Genomic DNA, 24835 nt, shown 5'->3' on the forward strand with positions numbered 1-24835 from the left:
GATTTGGATTTCCCTGATACTTAGTGATGCTAAGCATGTTTTTGTATATCTGTTGGCCATTTGTATGTTTTCTTTTGAGAAGTGTCTATTTATGTCCTTAGCCCACTTTTTCATGGGATTATTTGTTTTTTTAATTATTGAGTTGAGTTCCTTGTACATTCTGAATATTATTCCCTTGTTGAATGTCTGTCTGTAAATATTTTCTCCCATTCAACAGGTTGTCTCTTCACCCTATTTATTGTTTCCTTTGTGTGCAGATGCCATTTAGTTTAATATAGCCTCATTTTTTTCTATTATTATTATAGTTATCTGTGCTTTTGAGGTCTTACCTATGCAATTTTCCTTAAACTGATGTCTTGAGGTGTTTCCCTATGTCCTTTTCTAGTTGTTTTATAGTTTTGGGTCTTATGTTTAAGCCTTTAATTCATCTTAAGTTGATTTTTATATATCAGGAGAGACAGGGATCCAGTTTCATTTTTCTGCATATGGATATCCAATTTTCCCAGCACTATTTATTGAAGAAGGTGTCCTTTCCCCAGTATATGTTCTTGATACCTTTATTGAAAATCAGTTGGCTGTCAAAATGTGGATTTATTACTGGGCTTTGTATTTTGTTCCATTGGTCTACGTGTCTATTTTTATACCAATGTCATGCTGTTTTGGTTACTATAGACTTGTAATATGTTTAGAAGTCAGGTAATGTGATGCATCCAGCTTTGTTCTTTTAGTTAGCTCAGAATTGCTTTGGCTATTTTGGCTCTTTTTTTGGTTTCATACAAATTTTATGATTTTTTCTAATTCTGCTAAAAATGTTGTTGGTATTTTGGTAGGCGTTGCATTGTATCTGTAGATTGCTTTGGGCATTATGGTTATTTTTACAATATTAATTTTTGTGATCCTTGTCCTTTTAATTTTCTTTCATCAGTATTTTGTAGTTTTCCTCATACAGATCTTTCACTTCCTTGGCTAAATTTGTTCCTAGGTATTTTATTTTGTTGTAGCTGTTGTAAATGGTATTGCCGTATTGATTTCTTTCCCTTCTGGCTCTTTATTGGTGTACAGAAATGCTACCAATTTTTGTATGTTGATTTTTTTTTTATGTATCCTGCAACTTTACTGAACTTATTTATCAAATTTAGGAGGGTTTTTTTGGTGGATTCTTTCATTTTTTCTAGCTGTAAGGTCATACTATCAGCAAAGAGGAACAATTTGGCTTCTTCTTATCCAATTTGAATGCCTTTTATTTCTTTATCTTGCCTGATTGCTCTGGCTAGGACTTCCAGTGCTATATTGAATGGGAGAGGTGAAAGTGGGCATCCTTATCTTGTTCCTTATCTTGTTCATAGAAGAAGGCTTTCAGCTTTTCCCCTATTCACTATGATGCTACCTGTGCTTTTGTCATATATGGCCTTTGTTATTTTGAGGTCAGTTCCTTCTATTTCCTAGTTGGTTGACAGTTTTCATCATGAAGTAGTGTTGAATTTTATCAAATGCTTTTTCTCTATCTATTGAGATAATTATGTAGATTTGTGCTTAATTCTGTTGATGTGATGTATTAGGTTTATTGTTTTGCATAAGTTAAACTATCCTTAGATCCCTGATATAAATCCCACTTGGTGTGGTGTGTCATCTGTTTGATGTGCTGTTGGATTTGGTTTGCTAGTATTTTGTTAAGGATTTTTGCATTTATGTTTATCATGAATATTTGCCTATAGTTTTCTTTTTGTTGTTGTGTTTTTGTTTGGTTTTGGTATTAAGATAGTGCTGGCCTTGTAGAATGAGTTAGGGAGAGTTCTTTCCTCTTCAATTTTTTGGAATAGTTTCAGGAGGACTGGTATTGATAGGGTTGGGCTGTGAATTCAACTAATTCTAGGCTTCTGTTTGTTGGGAGACTTCTTTATTTTTATTTTATTATAGATTCAGGGGATACATGTGGAGTTTTGTAACATGGAGACATTGCGTGATGCTGAGGTTTGAGCTTCTAATGATCTCATCACCCAGATAGTGAACATAGTCCCCAGTAGGTAATATTTTACCTTTGCCCACCTCCCTCCATCCCTCCGCAATCTTTTTGTGAGACCAAACACACAAATGAGGAACAGAAATGACTCAAGTGGTACTACTGCAGTATACTACCAAACCATGGTGACATATATGTCATTGTATGACATATATATGTGACATATATACACACGCACACACAAAATGACCAGAAAACAGTGAACATTATGACAGTCACAAAACCTCACATATTAGTAATAGCCTTGAAAGAAAACAGATTAAGTTAAAAGATAAACTGACTAAATAAATAAACAGATGCTTTTCTCTTGCCGTTCTTAGTATTCTGTCTTTTATTTTTGCCTTAGTACGTAGTTTGACTGTAATATAGCCTTGAGAAGACCTTTTTGCGTTGTATCTGTTTAAGGATATTTGGGCTTCCTATATCTGGATGGCTAGATCTCTTGCTAGACTTGGGATGTTTTCAATCTAATACTTCATTAAATAGATTTTCTAGCCCATTTGTTCTCTCTTGGCCCTCAAGGACACCAATAATTCAAATATTTCATTGCATTATATTGTCCCAAATGTCAGGAAGGCTTTGTCCATTCTTTTTTGTTTATTTTTGTCTCACTGGGTTATTTCAAAGACCTGTCTTAAAGTTCTGAGATGCTTTCTTCTGTTTGATCTAGTCTCTGGTTGAAGCTTCCAAATGTGTTTTGTATTTCAGTCAATAAATTCTTCAGTTCCAGAATTTCTATTTGTTTCTTTTAAAAAATATCTCTTTGGTAAATTTTTCATTCATATCCTAAAATGTTTTTCTGATTCCTTTGTTTTTCAAAATTTTCTTGTATCTCACTGAGCTTCTTTAAAAGCAATATTTTGAATTCTTTATCTTGTTTCTTTGGAAGTGTCATATTTCCTTGCTGTTTTATGATTCTGTTTCATTGTGTTGATATCTGTGCATCTGGTATAACTTCCAATTTCCAATCTGGTTGCTTCTTCCAGTTCTTTGAAATTGGTTTTTGTAGGGGAGGGCTTTTCTCTGAAGATGTATATATGTTGTTGGTTGGGTCAGACATTTTGGCTTTGATTTTGGCCACATGTAGTGGTGTGATCTTTGTATGATTTATTTGGCTGTAAATAGTGTCAGTTGTACTTGTGATTTCCTCAATGACTTAGGGTGCATTTGCTAGCAGGGGGCCAGGGTAAAGTTTTGCTGAGGACAAGGGTGCAAGGTTGACCAGTCTTTGGGCCCCAGCGGAGGCAGTGGCAGGCTGAGCATTGCTTGTGCTTGGCTCCAATGTGGGTTACACTAGCTCCAGTGTTAGTGAGTCCAGACAGGCTGATTCCTGGGCTCCAGGTGGCTTCAATTTCAATGAAATTGAAAGAGGTGAATAATTTTAAGTCTTTTGTCCTTCAACAGGGGCGTATTATTTACATGAATTGGCAAATGAAAGTCAGTGTTCCTACTGATTTTGAATATACCTGGGTTCACATATCCCACCGCAGCTACTTGCAGGCCTGTACCTGCTAGTGGCTGTGCTTTTTTTTTTTAATTGACTCGAGAATTATCATGACTTCCAGAGCTGCCTCTAATGTCACTGAAACCATCTCTTTTTTCTACGAGTAAAAGACCATACAGAAGGCATGGTGATACTGTTTCTTCTCAGTATTCTCAGGGTCTGAAATAATATTTACATTTTACAAGAGGTGCTAATGCAGTACTATAATTACTGAGCACATCAATCACTACACTATGCATAATATCCCGATTATAAACACATCATATTAATAATAGCGGAGATGGCGTATTGATAATAATAGGGACCTCAGAAAATAAAAATGCAGACACAATGCAGTGGCAAATCATGATTTTTCATCCTTTTCAAGCACACTTATCAATAGGCAAAATGCTTTGAGCTATTGTTTTCTTTCTTCTGTTGTATGCATAAGATGCTGAGTTTGATAAAATTAACTGGAGCTTGAGATGTGATTTAGCAGCTCCTTTGAAAATGGTGTTTATCGGTGCATGGCCAGATTGTATGTCTGTGGATACCAAGATGCCGCCAGGAATAGCTGTCTTAGCACCAAAGGATCTTACCCAGCATCTGCCAGTTGTCCTGGGACAAACTTGAGCAATTCTAATTTCCAAAGTTGTACAGTCCCTTTGCATTTGCTACTGCCCAGCTTCATTCTCTTTGTTTGCTACATGAATTTTCGAACTGGGAGTGTTTTAAGGCAACAATACCCTTACTCAGTTGCTTTGACCTGGACCCTCCAAGAGCATCCTCTCAGTTCCATCACAAATAGAGACTTTGGTCACCTAGAAGCCTTGTGTGCTTAGCTGAGGACATCCCCATTTGGTAGACAAGGCAACTGAAGTAGAGACAACATGACATGCAGACTCATTGTGAAGTAAAGACGAGGTTCAGAAGTGTTCTTTCTTTTTAAATGTTTTTTCTTTTTATTTGTAATTTCCTGGCTCATAGGTAAGGACACTTGATGGTGGGGGGAAAAAGAATCAAAGCACTTTTGAAAATTACAGATGCCAGGAGAGTCCCCTAAGTACTTAAAAGAGCATTAGCTTTTGCTGGTACTGTTGAGTGAGAGTGATGGGAAAAGTCAAGAACTGGGGCAGAGGAAGTGCCTTTCCAAACAGAAGCATGTTCCAGCTGCAGCTCCTGTGAGGACACTATTCCCGGGTCCCCTTGCCTAGGCTTTGCTAGTGCTTTATGCATAACGCCCAGGCTGCTGGGAAAGGAATTTGGGAGCTTTCAGCTTCTCTCCATCAATACCTCTTATATCTCACTTGCTGTGTGTCACATCCTTCCATCTTCCAGTCAATTTTGGAAGAACTAAGCACCAGAGACATTATAGGAGTGCATTTTCGGGGGCACAGCCTTATTTATATTGTTTTCTTCTAATCTGGGGAGGAGTCAGAAAGGGGTTTCTGCCATTTTTCTAAATCTGAAAAGCGACATGGCTCTAGCAGCTGGACCACAGAGTATGACTTGGAGTGTTTCCATGGACTAAATGACCATTCGTCTCATGTCAAGATGTCAAAAGAGGGAGTGAAACAGGGATTTATATTTCTGTCTGCTTTCTGGTTTATTGAGTGACATAATCTGGCTTTAATTAAAAATATACAGATGCTGTCTCTTCCTGAAGCATCTTGGCAGTTTCTTCAGTGGCTTGTTCCTGTGTAGATATAAATAGCCATTTTGTGATACTTCAGCCCATCCAGCAGTTTCTGATTTGGCAGGTCTGGAATGAGGTCAGGAATCTGCATTTCTGAGGAAAATGCTGCTGATGCTGCTGGTGTTGGCACCACACTGTGGGAGCCACTGTTTAAAGTTATCAGGATTCCACATGGCACAAATCAGTGACCATTAACAAAGCACCACAGTGAATTAATAGATTTCTTCCAGGGAAATACCCAGCTGAGTCAAGTGTGTGCTATGATTGACCATTCATAACTGCTCCCTTCAAAACTAGTGTGACTCAAAGTCTTCCATATTTAGGGTAGTTGGACACATACACGTATGCATGTGTGCTTATAACCTTAGATGTGTTGATCAGATTATAGGTCAAGCTACATATTATACGTGAATGAACTGTATCATCCAGACAATAATGTGTTTGACAATCTACAGATAAATAGATAAGAGAGAATAAATAACAATACCTGGGAAAAATGTGATGCTAACTGCAAGGAAGTACAGCATTGAAAACTAGACAGCTTAGATGTACCTGAAAAGGTTTTCTCTGACACATATAACAATATAGGATGCTCCGTCTACATTTATTTTAATATTAATTTTTTAAACGAGTCATTTACATTTAGAAGATTGATCTATGTCCCCAGCTTGCTATTTTTATCATGCACTTAATGGGGGAAGAAAAGCATTTGTGTTAATCCTGCCCAGAAGCTCAAAATGTAATGACTGAAATTTACCCAGTCTCGGATGGATTTGTTTGTCTCCTCCACCAAGCACCATCACGGTGATGATTCTCTCCTGAGTGTGTCCTGGGATTGAAGACAGAAATCCATTAGATCTGGAGAGCCCTCTAATGGCCCAAACTTTAAATGTAGCATAGAATTTTCTCTGGTGAATGTTCTTATCTGCTTGTAGGGAGATGCCCCATGGTTATGACCCAATGGTTTATGTTGCCTTTCTGGTTCTGTGTTTACAAAAATGGATCTTCCAAAGGTCCAAAAACTTGTTCCCTATTTTTCCGTCCTTAGAACTTAGAAATCCATTCTCTCTCTTTTTCTTTCCCTCCCTGTGTATTTGTGTCCCTACATTATTCTTTTAAAACAGCATTTTCCAAAGCATATTTTTGAGGAAAACTAGTATCATTAGATGCTTTGAAAAGGGAGTCTCTGTTTACATGAGACTAGGGGGCTACATCCCTTTTGATTTTTCACGGTTTACATCGGCATGTTTAAGGCTCTGAAAAGTTCTGTAACAAAGTTCCATTCAACTTTGTTTAGGGCAGAATTTCTCAGACAGTCTCTCCTTCACCCCCAAAATATGCTTTCCTAGGAAATGGGTATTTGGTAAAACACTTTAAGAAATAAAGATTTAAAAAATATTTTGTCCCTGGAAATCAAATCTATTCCATATAAATATGATTCTAACAAGAGATCAAGACAAAAAATAAAGCAATCATGTATGTGTGTATATATGTATATATGTGTGTGCGTGTATATATGTATATATACGTATATGTATATATACATATACGTATATATACATACACGTATATGTATACATACATATATACATATACGTATATGTATACATACATATATACATATACGTATATGTATACATACATATACATACGTATACATACATATACATATACATACGTATGCATACATATACATATACATACGTATGCATACATATACATATACATACGTATGTATACGTGTACGTATACATATATGTATATACACGTGTATATATACATATACATATATATGTATATATGTGTGTGTGTATATGTGTATATACACACAAACGTATGTGTGTATGTGCAAGGTTATTTCTCTCTCTTTCAATTCTTGTCCTCAGAAAATGTTTTGGGGCCAGGTATGGTGGCTCACATCTGTAATCTCAACACTTTGGGAGGCCAAGGCAGGAGGATTGCTTGAGGCCAGGTGTTTGGGACCAGCCTGGGCAAAACAGTGAGACCCTGTCTCTACAAAAATAAAAAATAAAAAATAGCTGGGCATGGCAGTATGTGTCTGTAGTCCCAGCTGCTCAGAAGGCTGAGAGGCAGGTGGATCTCTTGAGCCCAGGAGGTCGAGGTTACAGTGAGCTATAATCACAGTACTGCATTCCAGCCTAGGTGACAAGAGCGAGATCCTGTCTCAAAAAAAAAAGAAAGTGTTTTGGATTGGCTTTTCTTATAACTTGATGACTGGATTTAAAATCCAATGTTCACCCTCCCTTTAGGATTATGGCCCTGAGCAAATTTTTTTGCTGGGGACCTCTTCCATATAAAAAGTTGGAGTCACTTGAAATAAGCTTATCAGCAACATTCTGATGGCCAGTCTCAGGGGTTTCTATAAGTGAAATGCCAAGCTGACCAAAAAGAACAATCTCACCATCTCACCACTCACCCTCCTGGAAACAGGCCCCATCTTCATGCTCACAACACCTTTGTGGATAGGAGCCCCAGAGTTCCAGAAGCATATAATCGACCGTACACATGGAGTAGGGTTGGGGAGTGCTCCGAAGAGGAGATATGGCAACCAAAGCCCAGTCCTGGTACAGGCTCAGGATGCCCTGACCAGATGGCACTGCAGCTGCAGCTGGTCCCTTCTGCCAGAGGAAGACTTAGGAAACTTTAAGAAAGGTGCTCAAAAGCATGACAGTCCCCTTAGATTCAGGGCTTGGAGCAGGGTCCCTCTTTACCACGGACTTTATTTGTGTCCAGTGGCAGAGAGGAAGAAAATGTTGCCTGTCTCAGGATTTTTTCATAGCAGATACCCCCAACTATTTTTCTTAAATCTTTTCCCAACTATGATATTGCATATTTTCTCTGATCAAAGATTTCCACTTTACAAATCCAGAGGAATTATCCCTTGAACATCCAAGCTTATTTCTCCAAGCCCTGCTCATCACCCCACAGGAATGCCTACCATGCTCCCACGCAGACGTGAGCACAGCCTTTCAATCCTGAGTGTTGGGACCAATTGAGCACCATTGGCTTTTCTACTCTTATGTTTCTGTTTTCCAGCTTAATACTGCGTCTTACTTTTTAATTTCATTAAATCATGCTGTTTTCCCTAGACAATTGAACTGAAATAGAATTCAACTTGCAGAATCAGTCCATGAAATGATTTTTTTACCCATGTAATCCTGAGAGGCCAGCCTGCAGTTATGAACATATGCATCTCTCACTTACTGGATATCTGTAACCCGGTTCTAAATACCACACTGGCTTTTCAACATAACATATTTCTGGACCAGCTGCCTCTTCTTTCCCTTGCTATTTTTCAAAGTAAACACGTTAACATTATTTTAAGACAGAAAGAATTAGTAAGATGAAAATTAGAAGGAAGAAAAACTACACAGTGCATTTCAAGCCCAAATTTAGTCAGTTCATTGCCCTGGTGGATTGCCAACATCGTTGTTCCATTCCTTGAGCAGGAGTAACCAAGAAGTGCAGTTTATGTATCATCTGGTGTTCTGAAAATGTTTTAAAATCATTGGGTCATTAGGCTTCACTATCTTTCAAGGTTCTGACTCCAGAGCTGCTAACAGTGCCTAGGCTTTTTCTGTCTACAGAACAGGGAAAACTACTAAATATCTTTCTGCAAGGTCTCATTCAGTTTAACCTTGACATCAATCCTGTGATTTACATGTCATTAGTCCTACTTTCTAGAAGAGCAAACCTGCCGTCTTTCTGCTGAACCATGCCTCTCTTAGCGCAGAAGTGGAAAGCAGAATGCTGTAGGCTATGTGTGACAGCATTGTAAGCACCCAAAAGAGAGCAGTACCAGGCATTCAGTAAATGAACAAATCGATATCACTCTTTCTATCCTTAGTATCCAGGATGCAGGTTCTCTAGAACTTGTTTGAGTTGTGATATTAGCAAAGTTCTTCAGGTTGTTACATATCAGTGCATTATTGGTAAACACCATGATCTAGTGGTAGGAGGCCTTTACTCAACCAGTTTAGCCATCTGTCTTTCCACTAGTCAGAGTAGAACCTCATTATAAGCAGAGGCCCTATCCCTCTTCCTTGCTGACTCTATTCTCATGACTAGTCAGGCTTTATGCTATTAGTCATAATATATGTAAAGGCAATGAACAAAACCCACGTGCTACACTAGGAATGATTTTGCAGCCTACCAACTTGTTCTAATAAAAAACAAAGTCAAAACAAAACAAAGTAGGAAAACAGTTTCCTAGAAGGTCTGGTTTATTGTGTGTCAACTCATTCCTAGAGCATTTCAGGATTATGTAAATACAGGTATGCACATGAAGCAAATGTGAGAGAACAATCGATATGTCTAGATTGTGAGTAAAGGGATCTGCATTATACTATCCTTTTAATTCTCTGTACAGCAGTCTCCCCTTATCCACAGTTTCACTTTCCATGGTTTCAGTTACCCATGGTCAACCATGATCCAAAAATACTACATAACAGTAAGATATTTGGAAAGAGCGAGCGAGGGGAGACTATATTCACATTCACACTACATTCACCTTTATTACAATGTATTGTTATCATTGTTCTATTTTACTATTTGCTATTGTCATCAATCTCTTACTATGTCTAATTGATAACTTCATCTTTATCATAGGTATGTATGTATAGGAAAAAACAGTGTGTGTATAGGGTTCAGTACTATCTGTACCATTTGTGGTTTCAGGCATCCCCTGGGGATCTTGGAACATAACTCCTCCAAATAAGGAAGGACTAGTATACTACAATAAACCTTGTTCCTTTGTGGAACAAATACTTGGCAACATCATTTTAAATGACTGAAAGATTTTCCATTCTAAGACTGCAATATAAAGCACTTGAACCCTGTCCATGTGCTATATGACTCACATTAACTGTAATGTACCCATCTGGAGCAATCTTGTTATAAGCTTCTAACCACGAAGGTAAATTTTCCTAGGCCACTGCTTCATTGTAATTGTTGATGAAATGCTAAAACTTTACTCACTGTTAGAAATTGTAAATTGTGACTTTTACGTGAAAGGTATTTCTATTACATAAAAGATAACTTCTGATTGGCCTTGTTCCTAAAGATTTTATTTAACCTCTCTGTCTTAAGCTTCCTACTCCACCTCTTTTGCCTCATTGGGAAGTCACAAGTGTCCAGCACAATACGTAGGATGTAGTAAAGGTTTTCAAAATATGTTTAATGAAAGAATAAAAGATGAAAATCTCTAGAAGATGAAAAGAGGAAAATCTCTATGCCTTCATGGTGATCTGGCTTACTATAATACTGTGTTATGATTAAAGAAATTTTGTGTATGGGTGTGTGTGTGTGCGTGTGTGTTCATCTGTCTGTTTGTCTGCGTGCAGCCATGAGGATGGTTTAGAGACTATATGTTTTATTTCTAAGTGGTTTTTTTGAAGTGTTTACAGATTTTATACATTTTATTCAAATTCTAAAGGTTAAGATCCTCAGAAAATGTGTTGTGTGTATGCTCTGGAGGCTAGATTTCTGGGTCAATCAAATACTTGCAAACTACCTACAGATGCATCACTACTAAATGTTTTATGGCTATAGTTATATATTGAAATCTCTTTTACCTGATATGCTTATAAAAATAATGCCCAAAAGGATGCATAGTTAATGTAAAAAAATAGTAAATTACAGAGAAGCAAAAAGTAAAACTTCAAAAGTAAAAGTCTGTTCCCCAGGACTCACTTTTACTAATTTTGTGTGTAAAATGCCACTTTTTTCCATTTAAATAGTAACTGAAATGTGGCCGGGCACGGTGGCTCATGCCTGTAATCCCAGCACTTTGGGAGGCCAAGGTGGGTGGATCACCTGAGATCGGGAGTTCAAGACCAGCCTGGGCAACATGGAGAAATTCTGTCTCTACTAAAAATACAAAATTGGCTGGGCATGGTGGCGCATGCCTGTAATCCCAGCTACTTGGGAGGTGGAGGCAGGAGAATCGCTTGAACCCAGGAGGCGGAGGTTGCGGTGAGCCAAGATCGTGCCATTGCACTCCAACCTGGGCAATAAGAGTGAAACTCCGTCTCAAAAAAAAAAATAGTAACCTAAATGTATATTTTTGGAAATGTAATCATTCTATGTCAGATTTTTAATTTATGATTTTTTAGTACAAATATAACAAAAGTATTTCCATGTCAATTTAGTATTTATTTTATTATTTTAAATAGCAGCAGAGCACTGTGTTAAGAGAATGTGCTATGGTAGGTTTAACCCATCTGCCACTATTAGATTCTTTTTAATCTTATTAGTAAGCTCTATTGATGTGTGATTGATCTACAATAAACTGTACATATTTACATATGCACATATTTGATGAGTTTGCACATACATATATACTATTAAACCATTACCAGAATCAAGATAATGAATATATGTCACCACAAGAAGTTTAGAAGTTTTCAGAGCAACTTTTTAATTTGTCTTGCTCCTCCCCATTGGCGCCAGCATCTCTAGGCAAACAATCATCTTCTGTTGCTATACATTAGTTTGCATTTTCTAGAATTTTATATAAATGGAATCCTATAGTATCAGAAAGCATAGTTTTTGGTTTACGAAATTCATTAATGTTGTAGCACATATCAGTACTTCATTCTTTCTTATTGAGTAGTATTCCATTGTATGGATATATCACAAGTTATCTGATGGTTGTTTGAGTTGTTTCCAATTTTTGACTATTATAAATAAAGGCACCATAAGCACTTGTATACAAATATTTGTGTGCATGCATGCTTTCATTTCTCTTGGATGAATACCTAGGGATAAACTAGCTAGATCATACGTTAGGAATAAATTTAATTTTTTTTTCTTTTTCTTTTTTTTATTTTATTATTATTATACTTTAAGTTTTGGGGTACATTGACAGATTTTCTGAAGTGTTTGTACCATTTTATATTTTCATCAGCATTGCATAAGAGTTCTAGTTCATCCACATCTTTGCCAACACTTGGCATGGTTAGTGTATTAGGCCATTCTCACATGGCTATAAAGAAATACCTGAGACTGGGTAATTTATGAAGAAAAGAGATTTAATTGGCTTATGGTTCTGCAGGCTTTACAGGAAGCATGGCAGCATTTGCTTCTGGGGAGGCCTCAGGGAACTTTTATTCATGGTGAAAGCAAAACAAGAGCAGGTGTCCAACATGGCAGGAGCAGGAGGAAGAGAGAGAGAGGAGGGAGGTGTAACACACTTTTAGACAACCAGATCTCTTGACACTCACTCACTATACAGTACCAAGCGGGGTATGGTGCTAAACCATTCATGAAAACTCTGCCCCCGTGATCCAGTCACCTCCCACCAGGCCCTATCTCTAACACTGGGATAACAAGTTGACATGAGATTTGAGTGGGGACACAAATCCAAACCATATCAGTCAGTATTTTTAATTTTAGCTATTCTAGTAAATGATAGTGGTATTTCATTTTGATTTAATTTGCATTTCCCAAATGACTAGTGGTGTTAAGTATTTTTTCATGTACTTATTTAACACCCATATATCTTCTTTGGTGAAGTGCCTGTTAAAAACTTTTGCTCATTTATTTATTTTTTAACTGAGTTTTTGGGACCTCTTTATCCATTCTGTATACAAGTCCCTTATTAGATAAGATTTGCAAATACTCTCTCCCAGTGTGTGGCTTTCTTTTCATTCTCTTGGCAGTGTAATTTGGAGAGTAGAATTTTTTTATTTGATGAAATCCAATTTATCCATTTTTTATGGATTATATATTTCATGTAACATCTAACCCAAGATAAAAATCGCAAGGTTTTCTCTTAATATTTTTTAGAAGTTTTATCTTCAGGTGTTACGTTTAGGCCTGTGACCAATTTGGAGTTAATTTTTTTATGTGGTACAAAGTATGTGTTGGAATTTATTTCTTTAGAAATGAATATTCCATTGTTGAAAAGTATTCTTACTCTACTAAATTGCCTTTGTACCTTTGTGGAAAATTAGTTGTACCTTTGTGGAAAATTAGACAACTAATTATCTATCTATCTAATATATATGTATATACCATATATATATATAGATAGATAGATATATTTCTGGGCCATATGATTATCCATTGATCTTTTTGCTTACCTTTGTGCCAGCAGCATGCTATATTGATTATTGTCATTTTATAATATCTTGAAATCAGGGTGATTAGGGTTAGTCTTTCAACTTTGTTCTTTTTCAGAGTTGTTTTGGCTATTCCAGGTCCTTTGAATTTCCATATGAACTTCAGAATCAACTGTAAGTTGATATTGTATTATTTCCTGGGCTGCTGCACCACAACTGAGTGGCTTAAATTCAACCCCCCCCCCAAAAAAAAATGTTCTCTAACAGTTTTGACAGCTAGATGTCTGAGATCAAGGTGTCAGTAGGGACATGCTCTCTCTGAAGGCTCTAGGGGAGGATCAATCCTTTCTTCTCTCCCAGCTGCTGGTGGTTGCTGAAAGTCCTTGGGGTTCCTTGGCTGCAGATACATCACTCCAATATGCACCTTGGTCATCACATGGCATTTTCCCTGTGTGTCTGTGTGCTTGTGTCTTCACAGGGCATTCTCCTTGTGTCTACATATCCAAATTTTCCTCTTGTTACAAGGCCACCAGTCATTGGATTAGGACTCACTCTAATCAGTATGACCTCATCTTTATTTTATTACATTGGTTCAGACCCTGTTGTCAATTAAGGACAATACGGGTTCCAGATAGGCATGAAATTTGGGCGGGAGGTACTATTCAAAGCAGTACAGATATTGAATCATGGTGCACCGCATCTATAGATCAATGATAACTGAGTCATCTGATGCATAGACACAGTATATCTCTCCCTTTATTAATGGTCTTCTCTAATTTCTCTCTGCCATGTTTTACAGTTTGCAATGTACATTGCACATCTTTTGTTGGGTTTATCCCTAAGTATTTTGTATTTTTATTGTTATTATAAATCGTGTTTTTAAATCTGTTTTTTCTGGTTGTTCACACTATTATCTATAAGTACAACTGACTTTTGTATATTGATGCTGTATCTGCAGCTTTGGTAAACCGAATTATTCGTTTCTATAGCTTTTTTGTAGATTTCATTGGATTTTTCTATATATATAATCATATCTTTTATGAATAAAGTTTACTTCTCTCTTTGCAATCTAGGTGACTTTTATTTATTTTTCCTACCTTATTTCATTCTTGTACCACCAGAATAATATTGAGTAAAAGTAGTAAAGCAGTCATCCTTGTCTTGGTCTTAGAGGAAGAACATGTAGTATTTCACTTTTAAACATGGTGTTTGTTACTTGTAGGTTTCATTAGATGGCTTTTATCAGATTGAGGAAGTAGCCTTTTATTCCTACTTAGAGAGTTTTAAACAGGAATTAATGTGAATTTTCTCAAATGCTCTGCTGCATCTGTTAAGATGATCATATGAGTTTTCTTGATAGTTTGTTAATATGGTGAATTATACTTATTGGTTTTCCAATGGTGAACCAACCATGAAGTCCCAGGATGAGCCCCATTTGGTAATGGTATGCTATCCTTTTTATCTATATATCCTTTAGTCAGTTTGCTAAAGCTCGGTCTAGAATTTTTACATTCCTGTTCATGGGGAATATTAGTTTATAGGGTTTTTTTAAGAAAAGCATTTTCATGATTTAATACCAGGGTAATGGTATTGAATGAATTGAACTGAAAATCGATTGCTCCCTTTCAGTGTGCTGGTTACATTTGTGTTGGTATTATTTGTTGCCTAAAGGTTTGATAGAATTCATCAGAGAACTCATCTGGGCTCTGTTTTGTTGTGTTTTCTTTTGTTTTGATATATTTCTATATAATAGATAATAGAGCAGTTCAGGGTATCTATTTTTCTTGAGTGATATTTTTGTATTTGTAGTTTGTGTTTCTCATGGAATCTGTCCATTTCATGTAAATTGTCAAATGTATTTGGAATAAAGTGGTTCATCATATTTCTTTATTATTATTTTTTGATATATCTAATATCTATGATGATGCTTCCCTCTCTCATTCCTAATATTGGTAATCTGCATCCTTGTTCACTCTCACTCTCTTTTTTACCCCAATTAGACTGGCTAAATGTTGATTAATTTTATTGATCGTCTCAAATAACTAGCCCTTGGTCTTATTGATTCTCTCTTTTTTCTTGTTCTCACTCTGTCTTTTGTTTTCTGTTTCATTGATTTCCACTCTAATCTGTATAATTTCCAGTTTCTACTTTGGTTTTTATTGCTCTGTTTATATTTTTTTCTAGTATTCAGGATAAAAAGAAGGTGAGGTTAATGATTTCAGACCTTTTTGTTTTCTTATATGGGAGTTTAGTGCTATAAATTTTCCCATAAGTACTGCTTTAGCAGCATCCCATACATTTTGATATATTGTTTTCATTTCCATTCAGGTTTCCAATTTCCACTTTGATTTCTTTTTTGACTCATTGGGTTATTTAGAAGAATATTATTTGTGGATTTTGCAGAGATCATTCTGGATGATTAAAATATTTGCAGATTTTCTAGAGACCATTCTGTTAACAATTTCCAATTTAATTCCAGTGTAGTCAGAGACCATACTTTATGTGGCTTGAATGTTTTAAATTAGTTGAAGGCAGAAGTGATTCAGTGACAGTTTTTTCCAGCTGGGACACATGGAGTCTTAAAACAGAAGATAGACTACCAGGGAGAGGAAGAAGGCTGTATCTCACTTGATGAGGCCACTAGGACAAGAGTGGACTGAGTATGCATATGGCAGCCACTTTCATGCTGTGCTCTTTAAAAGGGCAAGTTTTTATTAAACTTTTATTTTAAGTTCAGAGGTAAAAGTGCAGGTTTGTTACAGAAGATAAACTTGTGTCATGGGCGTTTGTTGTACAGATCATTTCCTCACTCAAGTATTAAGCCTAGTACCCATTAGCTATATTTTCTGATCCTCTACCTCCTCCTACCTTCCACTTCCAATAGGCCTCAGTGTGTGTTGTTTCCCTCTTTGTGAGAACATGTGGTATTTGGTTTTCTGTTCCTGTGTTAGTTTGCTAAGGATAATGGCCTTCAGCTCCATCCATGTCCCTGCGAAGGACACGATCTCATTCTTTTTATGGCTGCATAGTATTCCATGGTGTGTGTATATATATATATATATAAATTTTCTTTACCCAGGCTTTCATTGATAGGTAGTTATGTTCATTCCATGTCTTTGCTGTTGTGAATATTGCTGCGATGAACACACGCATGCGTGTGTCTTTATAATAGAGTTATACTGGGAACTTTAGCATTGTCTCTGGTGTCTGTGCAAGAAAGAGGTTCCATTTTGTTTATTTGTTCATTTGTTTGTTTGTTTTTAGAAATAAAATCTCAGATAGGGCCTTTAAAAAAGAATCAGTTGAGACCTATTTAATGACCTAGAATACTGCTTATCATGTTACATTTCCATGTACACTTGAAAAGAATATATATTCTCCTGTTGTTGGATAGAATGTTATAAATGTAAATTAGGTCAAATTTAGTCATAGTGTTATCTAAATCTTTTATACTATTGCTCATTTTCTCTCCATTTGTTCTTTCAATTATTGAACGAGGAGTATTGAAGTCTTTCCTATAAAACTGCGTGTGCTTTTTTATTTTTCTTTATAACTCTCTTGGTTTTTGCTTTATGTTGAAGCTCTGTAATTGAGTGCATAAATGTTTAGGCAATGATCCTCTTTATCCATGATAAAGAGTAAAATCCATCTATCACGAAGCCGTGGCAAGGCTAGGCATACAGATTATGCTCAAATTGCACATCTGCACTGGAAGAGGTCCGGTACCTTACTAATAAACTTAGATGTCCCAAGTAGAAGACACCTCATGAAACATAGCACAGATTATTATAATTGGCAATGTTTTCCTATTGGAAGATTTTCCCCTACTGTGGTTTCCACAGCTGGTCTCCTTTCTTAGGAGCACATTCCAAGTCACCCCTTGTAGATTTCTGATGGTAAAGCAGTACTTACAATCAAGTTCCCCAAAAGCTAAGAATGTTGAGACCATACCATGTGTACTCTAATTGTGATGAAGGTGTACAGGATTCATTTGTCTTGTTAAGGAAAATTACACTTTTCTGTGTTTCAACATGTGGTGACAGAGTTGTGAGTACATTCCTGCCCTTTTAAAAAGGAATACTACATAAGCAGGCAAAATCCTTTTGCTATTTTTGTAGCTTTACCAGAATATTCTTTGACATGAGTACCTTAAGGGATAATTCTCAAGATTAAGAGGGCAAAGCTAAGCAGAAGTTGAGCCTGAAAAAACCAGCCACATATTTTGAAGGCAGCCAAATTGGCATTATGGATATTCGATGACAGTAATTTTACATATTCACATGTTGTATTAGTCCATTTTCACACTGCTATAAAGAATTACCTGAGACTGAGTCATTTATAAAGAAAAAAAGGTTTCATTGACTCACAGTTCCACATGACTGGGAGGCCTCCGGAAACTTTCAATCATGGCAGAAGGTGATGGGGAAGCAAGGCACATCTTAAATGGTGGCAGGAGAGAGACAGCAAAGGGGGAAGTGCCACACTTTAAGACCATCAATTCTCATGAGAACTCATTCACTATTGTGAGAACAGCATTGGGGAAACTACCCCCATGATCCAGTCACCTCTCACCAGGTCCCTCCCTTGGCACATGGGGATTACAATTTGAAATGATATTTGGGTGGGGACACAGAGCCAAACTATAATCACATGTATGCATTGTTGCTAATGGTAATCAATAACATTAGCTTCCATTTCCATTTTGAGTATTTCCTAGATATTATGTACATGTGCATTTATCATCTTTATTACTCATGGTAATCCTATTAGGTCTTATTAATCCCATTTTATTCATGAAGAAACCGAGGCTCAAAGAAGCTCAATTGATTGGCCGGGGAGAGACAGCTAGCAAGTGGTAAAATTGGGGTATAAACACAGATTGATCTCAATCAAAGTCTGAGCATAGCCCATTATAGTCTGATGCCTCATTTCATCCTTCATCTCTAAATTCCCATTTGAGCTTCCTTAAGGGGATTCATTAGGCTTAAAAGGAAATAATGAATATATTCACATGACCTAAAATTTTATGGAGAACTTGCAGAACTTTGAGAATTCCTCTGCAGATTCTTGGGGTTCCTAATTGAGAAACTTGGGTCTGGGGCATCAGTGACAGCCTGGCAGGAATTGGAGTCAGAGGCACCAACTGCGGTCTTACCTCTGCTACATGGCAGCTGGGGGCCATGACCATAGATCACCATTCAGCCAATTCTCTTCATTCTCCCAAATGGAGAATTGCTGCCATCCCTCCCTCAATTTTTTGTAAGGATTATATTTGAAAAGGCAGGTACAATGCAGTTTGGAGAACATGGCAAGATAAATGCTTTAAAGGCAATAAAGTGTTGTCGACATTAGACTGCACCAAAGTGTGTTAACGTGAGGTAATGTCCATATGTGTAAAGTTCTTCGAACAGTGCCTATCATACTCCAAGTATAGTATGTTTACTAAATTTTAAAAATATAATTTTTACCAACATAAAAGTTGGGGAAAAACAAAGCTTATGCAGATTTTGAATAGGGAATCGGTTGATAGTTTTGTGATTGTAATTAGTAAAGAAAGTAGAGCTCTCAGAAGGGCATTATCCTTGTGAAATTTTTAAAAAGTATATATGGGGAGTTACTATGCTGCAAAATAGAAAATATAAGGCTAATAGCATGACATATTAGCAGCTTTCTTCTGCAATGAGTACGGATATGCTAAGGAAAGTATTTAGGTTATATCACCTCGCTTTTCTTTATTTTTATTTTATTTTTATTTTTGGTGGGGAATGGAGCCTCAGTCCATCACCCAGGCTAGAGTGCAGTGGCGCGATCTCGGCTCACTGCAACCTTTGCCTCCCAGGTTCAAGCGATTCTCCTGCCTCAGCCTCCCAAGTAGCTAGGACTACAGTCACACACCACCATGACCAACTAATTTTTCTTTTCTTTTTTCTTTTTTCTTTTTTTTTTGTATTTTTAGTAGATACAGCGTTTCACCATGTTAGCCAGGATGGTCTCAATCTCTTGACCTCCTGATCCGTCCACCTCAGCCTCCCAAAGTGCTGGGATTACAGGCGTGAGCCACCGTGTCTGGCCCTCACTTTTCATACATTTCTCAGTTTTTAATGTCTGTGATGAATATTAATTAAAATAACTCCTGTTCTTCAAAAATCTGTCTCCAAAAATCTATTTTAATGTATACTTTACCCATTGGTTTGACGTTTCAATTTCTAGTCAACAAAGTTTTTTTAAAAAGAATTTTATATTGAATGCTAAACACATGTAATTTAAATTGTATGAAAACTGACCCCAACTCCCTTTTCTGTGATGTACTTTATGGGACTTTGTCTTAGCCTGGCCCTTTACTGTGTAACTTGAGCCTGAGTTATGCCAACTTCAAGCCCACATTGTTTTCATGTATTATGATACCACAAATAAATGAACAGATGATAATGTTTAGTATGATAGGTTTTTTTGTATTATCAAAGCAGGACTTTCGTCCTATGTCTTATTTGGCTTACCTTCTTTCTAATCCACAAATATTATTAATGGGAGCTCATTTTGAAGCAAATGTTGGGAGGCATGGCTGTCTCTCTCCTCTCTCCCTTCCATTCACCCTCACTCATACACATAAACAATTGAAACTAACAATGCTAGGATGAAGACTGGATCAAATGATAACTAAATCAAGGGATACCGTGCCAGTGAGGGAATGAGGCAGTTGGGATGTGGTCAGCAGTACACAATGGCCCCTTCCTTGTAAAATTTTAGCTTCCCAGAAGAACATCAGCAGTATTGCTGTAATGATTCCAGATCTTGGCCCATTTTATCGATTGGGTCATCTGTAATTTCTTGATCTGAGTTCCCTGAGCTGACAGAGACTCCTTGTATCTTGGTACATTAGGATACATACTTGGAACATTCTCTTTGTTGACTGGACTTGGAGCTAAACAAAGGACAAGAGCTGGAGCCTGGGACACATTCCAGGGCAATTTAGGTTATACTTGGCCAGAGTCAGTTATTTCCTTCTCACTGCATTTAGCTGAGTGACCGGGTGCATATGGGTGAGCCACCATGCTTATAAAAGTGTGTTTTGGGGTTACCCAATAATAATATTAGAGAGAGTATACATGGGCTATATGATGGTCTTACCAGATTCAAGCTAATACATGTTTTGTTTTGTTTTGTTGTTTGTTTTAACAGAATGAAGTCCCTGAGGTGAAGAAAGAGGAGACTTTGCTGGATCTGGACTTTGATCCTTTCAAGCCCGAGGTGACACCTGCAGGTTCTGCTGGAGTGACCCACTCACCCATGTCTCAGGTATCAGGTGCTTTTTGGATGTTTGGAGATATTTCATAAACCTCAATAGGCTCAGTGTGGTAACCAATGATCCCTATACCTTTCATGACTACTATCTATTTTTATTTTTGGTTAACAGATATTTCCTAATAGGAAAGAGGGGTAGAAAGGGGACCTTATCAATATCAGCTATTCTAAGCCTCCCATGCCATCAGCTTTCTCTACCCATAGAGCTGGCATAACTATACATTCCTGTTTTCTCTCCCAGAGTAATTGTTACCAGTGCCCACTTTGCACTGAGAACTGTTCAGGTTTACAGGATACATTTTATGGCTTCCCTGGATGAAGCACTTTCTTTTGGTTTTGGGTTTACTCTTCTTGCTGTTTTCTCTACTTCCCTTCCTCATACTTTGCAAGTTAAAGTGTGTTTGCAGTGACCATGAGAGCATGCCCCAGCAGAAGCCGTTTTCGGTGTTGGTAGTTCTGAACTTGATGATGCTGTGTTCATCCTCCCCATTGAAGAAGCTCCCCTCCTGTGATCATGATTATGGTTTGATGGAGAGTTGCCTTGCTTCCCCAAGCCTTTTTGCTCACCACTCCCTCACACTCCACATTTCTTCCTTTCTTATAGTTACTGTCATTACATTCTCTGTCGGAGGATACTGGTGGTAGGTGCCATAATGACCTGTGGGTAGGTCCTCTGAAATATAGTTAGTTTACAACTGTCTATGCTAATAGAAGGAAGTTAACTCAAAATTTGACAAAACAGAAATTGTTTATATAAGTACTTTGCATATGGTTGGAGCCCCACATATGAATTTAGGCAAATCCAAAGTTGCTAGAGTATGCTTCAAATGAATTAGTGCAAGAATATTGTAACATTCAACCTAGGAATTAAGACCTAGCTTGATTCCCTGGCTTGAAGCCTTCTTGGTATATCACAGTAAACTGCTAGGGAATAAATGGCTCAATATGAACCTCAATAAATAAGGATTATGTCTATTCCATGCTTTATTCTAGAATGTGATTGGGCTTCTAAAGGCTTTCCTGTTGTGCAATATGAACAATAAATGTCTAAACTGTTAATAAAGTAAGAAATTAATAGTCTAAACACTAGCCTTAAAGACGCTTTGCAAAAAAAAAAATGGGTCTCTTAGGTGAATGTTCCAGGAAGCCTCCTGTATTAACTCTCTTCTAGAAGATTCATGATGTGCATTAGAATATTAAAGGCTGAGAAGTTCTGCAATTAAAAAAAACTGTTTGTATTTGTTTAACTTAGAGTTTCCCAAATTTGTTTGACCACAGAAATCTATGTTAACTACACTTTTCTTAATATTCATTGGAATGTTCTCTAAAACAATATTTTGAGAAATGCTAAAGTATTGTCAGCAAGTTTGAGGGTTCCACCTTGGTGACCAAGAAAAGTACAAAGTGAATGTACATATAATTGAGTATACTTCCTTCTCAGAGATCTCTCATTGTATAGACAGCCTGCAGAATTCACAGGATTTCCTCTGCCTTACTCTCCCTACTTCATTTTTTTTTTTCTTTGAGATGGAGTCTTACTCTGTTGCCCAGGCTGGAGTGCAGTGGTGCGATCTTGGCCCACTGCAAGCATCACCTCCCAGGTTCACGCCATCCTCCTGCCTCAGCCTCTCGAGTTGTTGGGACTACAGGCACCTGCCACCACACCCGGCTAATTTTTTGTATTTTAATAGAGGTGGGGTTTCACCGTGTTTGCCAGGATGGTCTCGATCTCCTGACCTCGTGATCCACCTGCCTCAGCCTCCCAAAGTGCTGGGATTACAGGCATGAGCCACCACGCCCGGCCCATGCTTCATTTCTTTTGTGGCAGACACAAAGTTTCTGCAGTGGATGCTGGAATGATTAGTGGGTGAGATTTCATAGCATTTCTGTCTACAAGTTTGAATCAGGAGGGAAACTTCTTTTATGTTAATTCACGATTACATTAATCCATAAATCATGAAACTGTGTGTGGCCTTATGACTAAGAGATTCTTCAAAATTAAACAAAAATGACCTTGGTTTAATCTTCAAAAGTCTTAGTTCTGAAGGACATATATCATCGCAGTGAGGGCAAGCTGTGTGTGTCCCTGTGCTCTTCTTCAGGGCTAGGTAATAAAACCCTCTGGCCTCCTGGTGGCCATAACTGAGTCACTACACTATAGTTGTCCTGCAATCCAGCTTTGATCATACCTCTCCTCTTTTGCTAAGAACAAAAGTCTTGACTGAATGACAAAAAAGGCACAGCACTGTTAGGTCTGCCTGGTTTCTTTCCTCTTCACTCAAAATGACCCCCTTTACCCATCACCTGACCCCATGTTTTCAAGTGATGTTCTTGCTGCTAGCAGAACACCTCATCTTGTGATCTCTGCAGTATCTGTGCACACTAACGCATCCTTTCATGATCCTGAGGATTGATAAACATGACATTTCATATTTCCTACCTTCCTTTTAAAGAAAATACTGGTGATGTGTGCATTATACAGAGACATGTACTAGCTTTTATGATCTTTGATTCTTAAGGAGCTATGAAGCAATGAAATGAGAATCATCTAGATAATCAGAAAACATATATTAGATCCATGTACAAAAAACTGTGGCTTTCCATGGAGCTGTTCTCTCCTGTCTTAATCGTCCTACGAGAAGACGCTAAGCAAGAGACCAGGCAGACTGCATGGAGATGCAAGGCAGGCAGTGCAGAGCGGTTAGAATGGGACCCAACCACGTGGGTGGGTATGAATTAGAACCACAGGGCCCGCTTTCTATAATACAGAGCCCAAACGAGGCCTCTGCAGTCTCAACTGGAAACCATCATATTTTTAAGGTGGGGATGCCAGGTTCTCTAGTTTGCTGTTGACATTTAGTGATTCAAAATAAGTGCATAAACATGAATCCATTCTAGTCACAAAGACATGGGCATAACGGGATGTGGCTTTAGCAGCAATTCTCAATCATAAAGGAAATAAGAAAGAGAAGTCTCCCCTACTCCCTTCACCCATAGTGGAAGCCACTTGAACCATCTGGCCTCACTCCCCAGGATTCATAAGCTTTATAATTAAAATGCCAGTAGTAAGTGTAATTCATTCATGTCTTAGAGGGTGCTCTGCCGATTTGTATGATTACCAATTCATTGAGCAGTGTGTTATCATCTAATTTAACATATTGAAGAACTGTTTTTCTGGGGCTCATTTACCATCAAACTGGTCATCCTATATCCTCTTGAATGAGATGGGAAGGAAATAGCATTAGCAGTGATTAGGGCCTGCATTTCCTCAAAGATGTGATAAGCTCTAATATTTGGACACCTTGTTTACTTTATTTTAATGAGGTGTGTGTGTATGTGTGTGTATATATTAAAGTAACCTCATTCGTGTTTCAAATATAGTTTTCTACTCACATAGTGAAAGTTGAGATTGATTAGTCCTGTGCTATCCAAAGCTAAGTGCCATTTAAGCTTATATTAAGTATAATACAATTATGTAAAATTTACAATGTGGTTTTGTTACCCTAGCACATTTCAAGTGCTTCAATAGTCACATGTGACTGGTGGCTACCATACTGGATAAGCACAGATATGGATCACTTCCTTCACCAAAAAAGTTCTATTGAACAGTACTGCACAAAATACTTAAAAAATGCTTATGATTTCAAGAACTTTTGTCACCTCAGCATTTTTTTATGTTTTGGATTTGCATAACTAACAGTATTTTTGTTTATTTGCTTTCAGACATTGCCCTGGGACCTATGGACGGTAAGCCACTAATAACTCTGTTGTCATGTATCTTGATCCCCAGAAATTTGGAAACCTTGTTATATTTTATTTCATTTGCAACAGAAAGAAGACTCATACATTTAATGATGATGTAGTCCCCTAGAATGATCATTAGGCCACTGAAAGTCTTGAGCATTATCAGAACCTGAAGATGATGGTGAAGGAACAGTACAGTGCACCAAACTCCTGGGTGAATAATGGTCAATAATTTGAATAATGGTCAAGAATTTGGCCCTTTGTTTCTTTCTGTGGTGGTGGCAAAAGGAGCTGTTGTAGTGAAGGACACACACACTTAAATAAAAGTCAAGGAAAGTGTGAATGAGAAAATGGAAGAGATGGGCTACTTAGCACATGGAACCATTGTTTAAAAATTATTGTATTCAGTGAGGCTTGGGTTAATAAGAACTTGAGCTTTAGAGCCAGATAGCCCTGGATTTTGGTCCAAACTCTACTACTTATATCCTTGAGATTTTGAGCAATTT

At 37.4% G+C, this 24835-nt stretch overlaps 1 protein-coding gene across 7 annotated transcripts in view; it reads left to right on the forward strand.

Moving 5' to 3' along the window:
• The window catches only part of AMPH (amphiphysin), a 249394-nt gene that overhangs the window by 176688 nt on the left and 47871 nt on the right, over nucleotides 1–24835 (forward strand). For all 7 annotated transcript variants that reach the window (XM_054559278.2, XM_054559280.2, XM_054559279.2 and 4 more), the window contains exons 12-13: nucleotides 20463–20579; nucleotides 24309–24332. In XM_054559278.2, coding sequence (XP_054415253.1) covers nucleotides 20463–20579; nucleotides 24309–24332 — 141 coding nt within the window. The remainder of the gene's footprint in view (nucleotides 1–20462; nucleotides 20580–24308; nucleotides 24333–24835) is intronic.

The sequence above is a fragment of the Pongo abelii genome, chromosome 6, assembly GCF_028885655.2.
Source record: "Pongo abelii isolate AG06213 chromosome 6, NHGRI_mPonAbe1-v2.0_pri, whole genome shotgun sequence".
NCBI lineage: Eukaryota > Metazoa > Chordata > Mammalia > Primates > Hominidae > Pongo > Pongo abelii.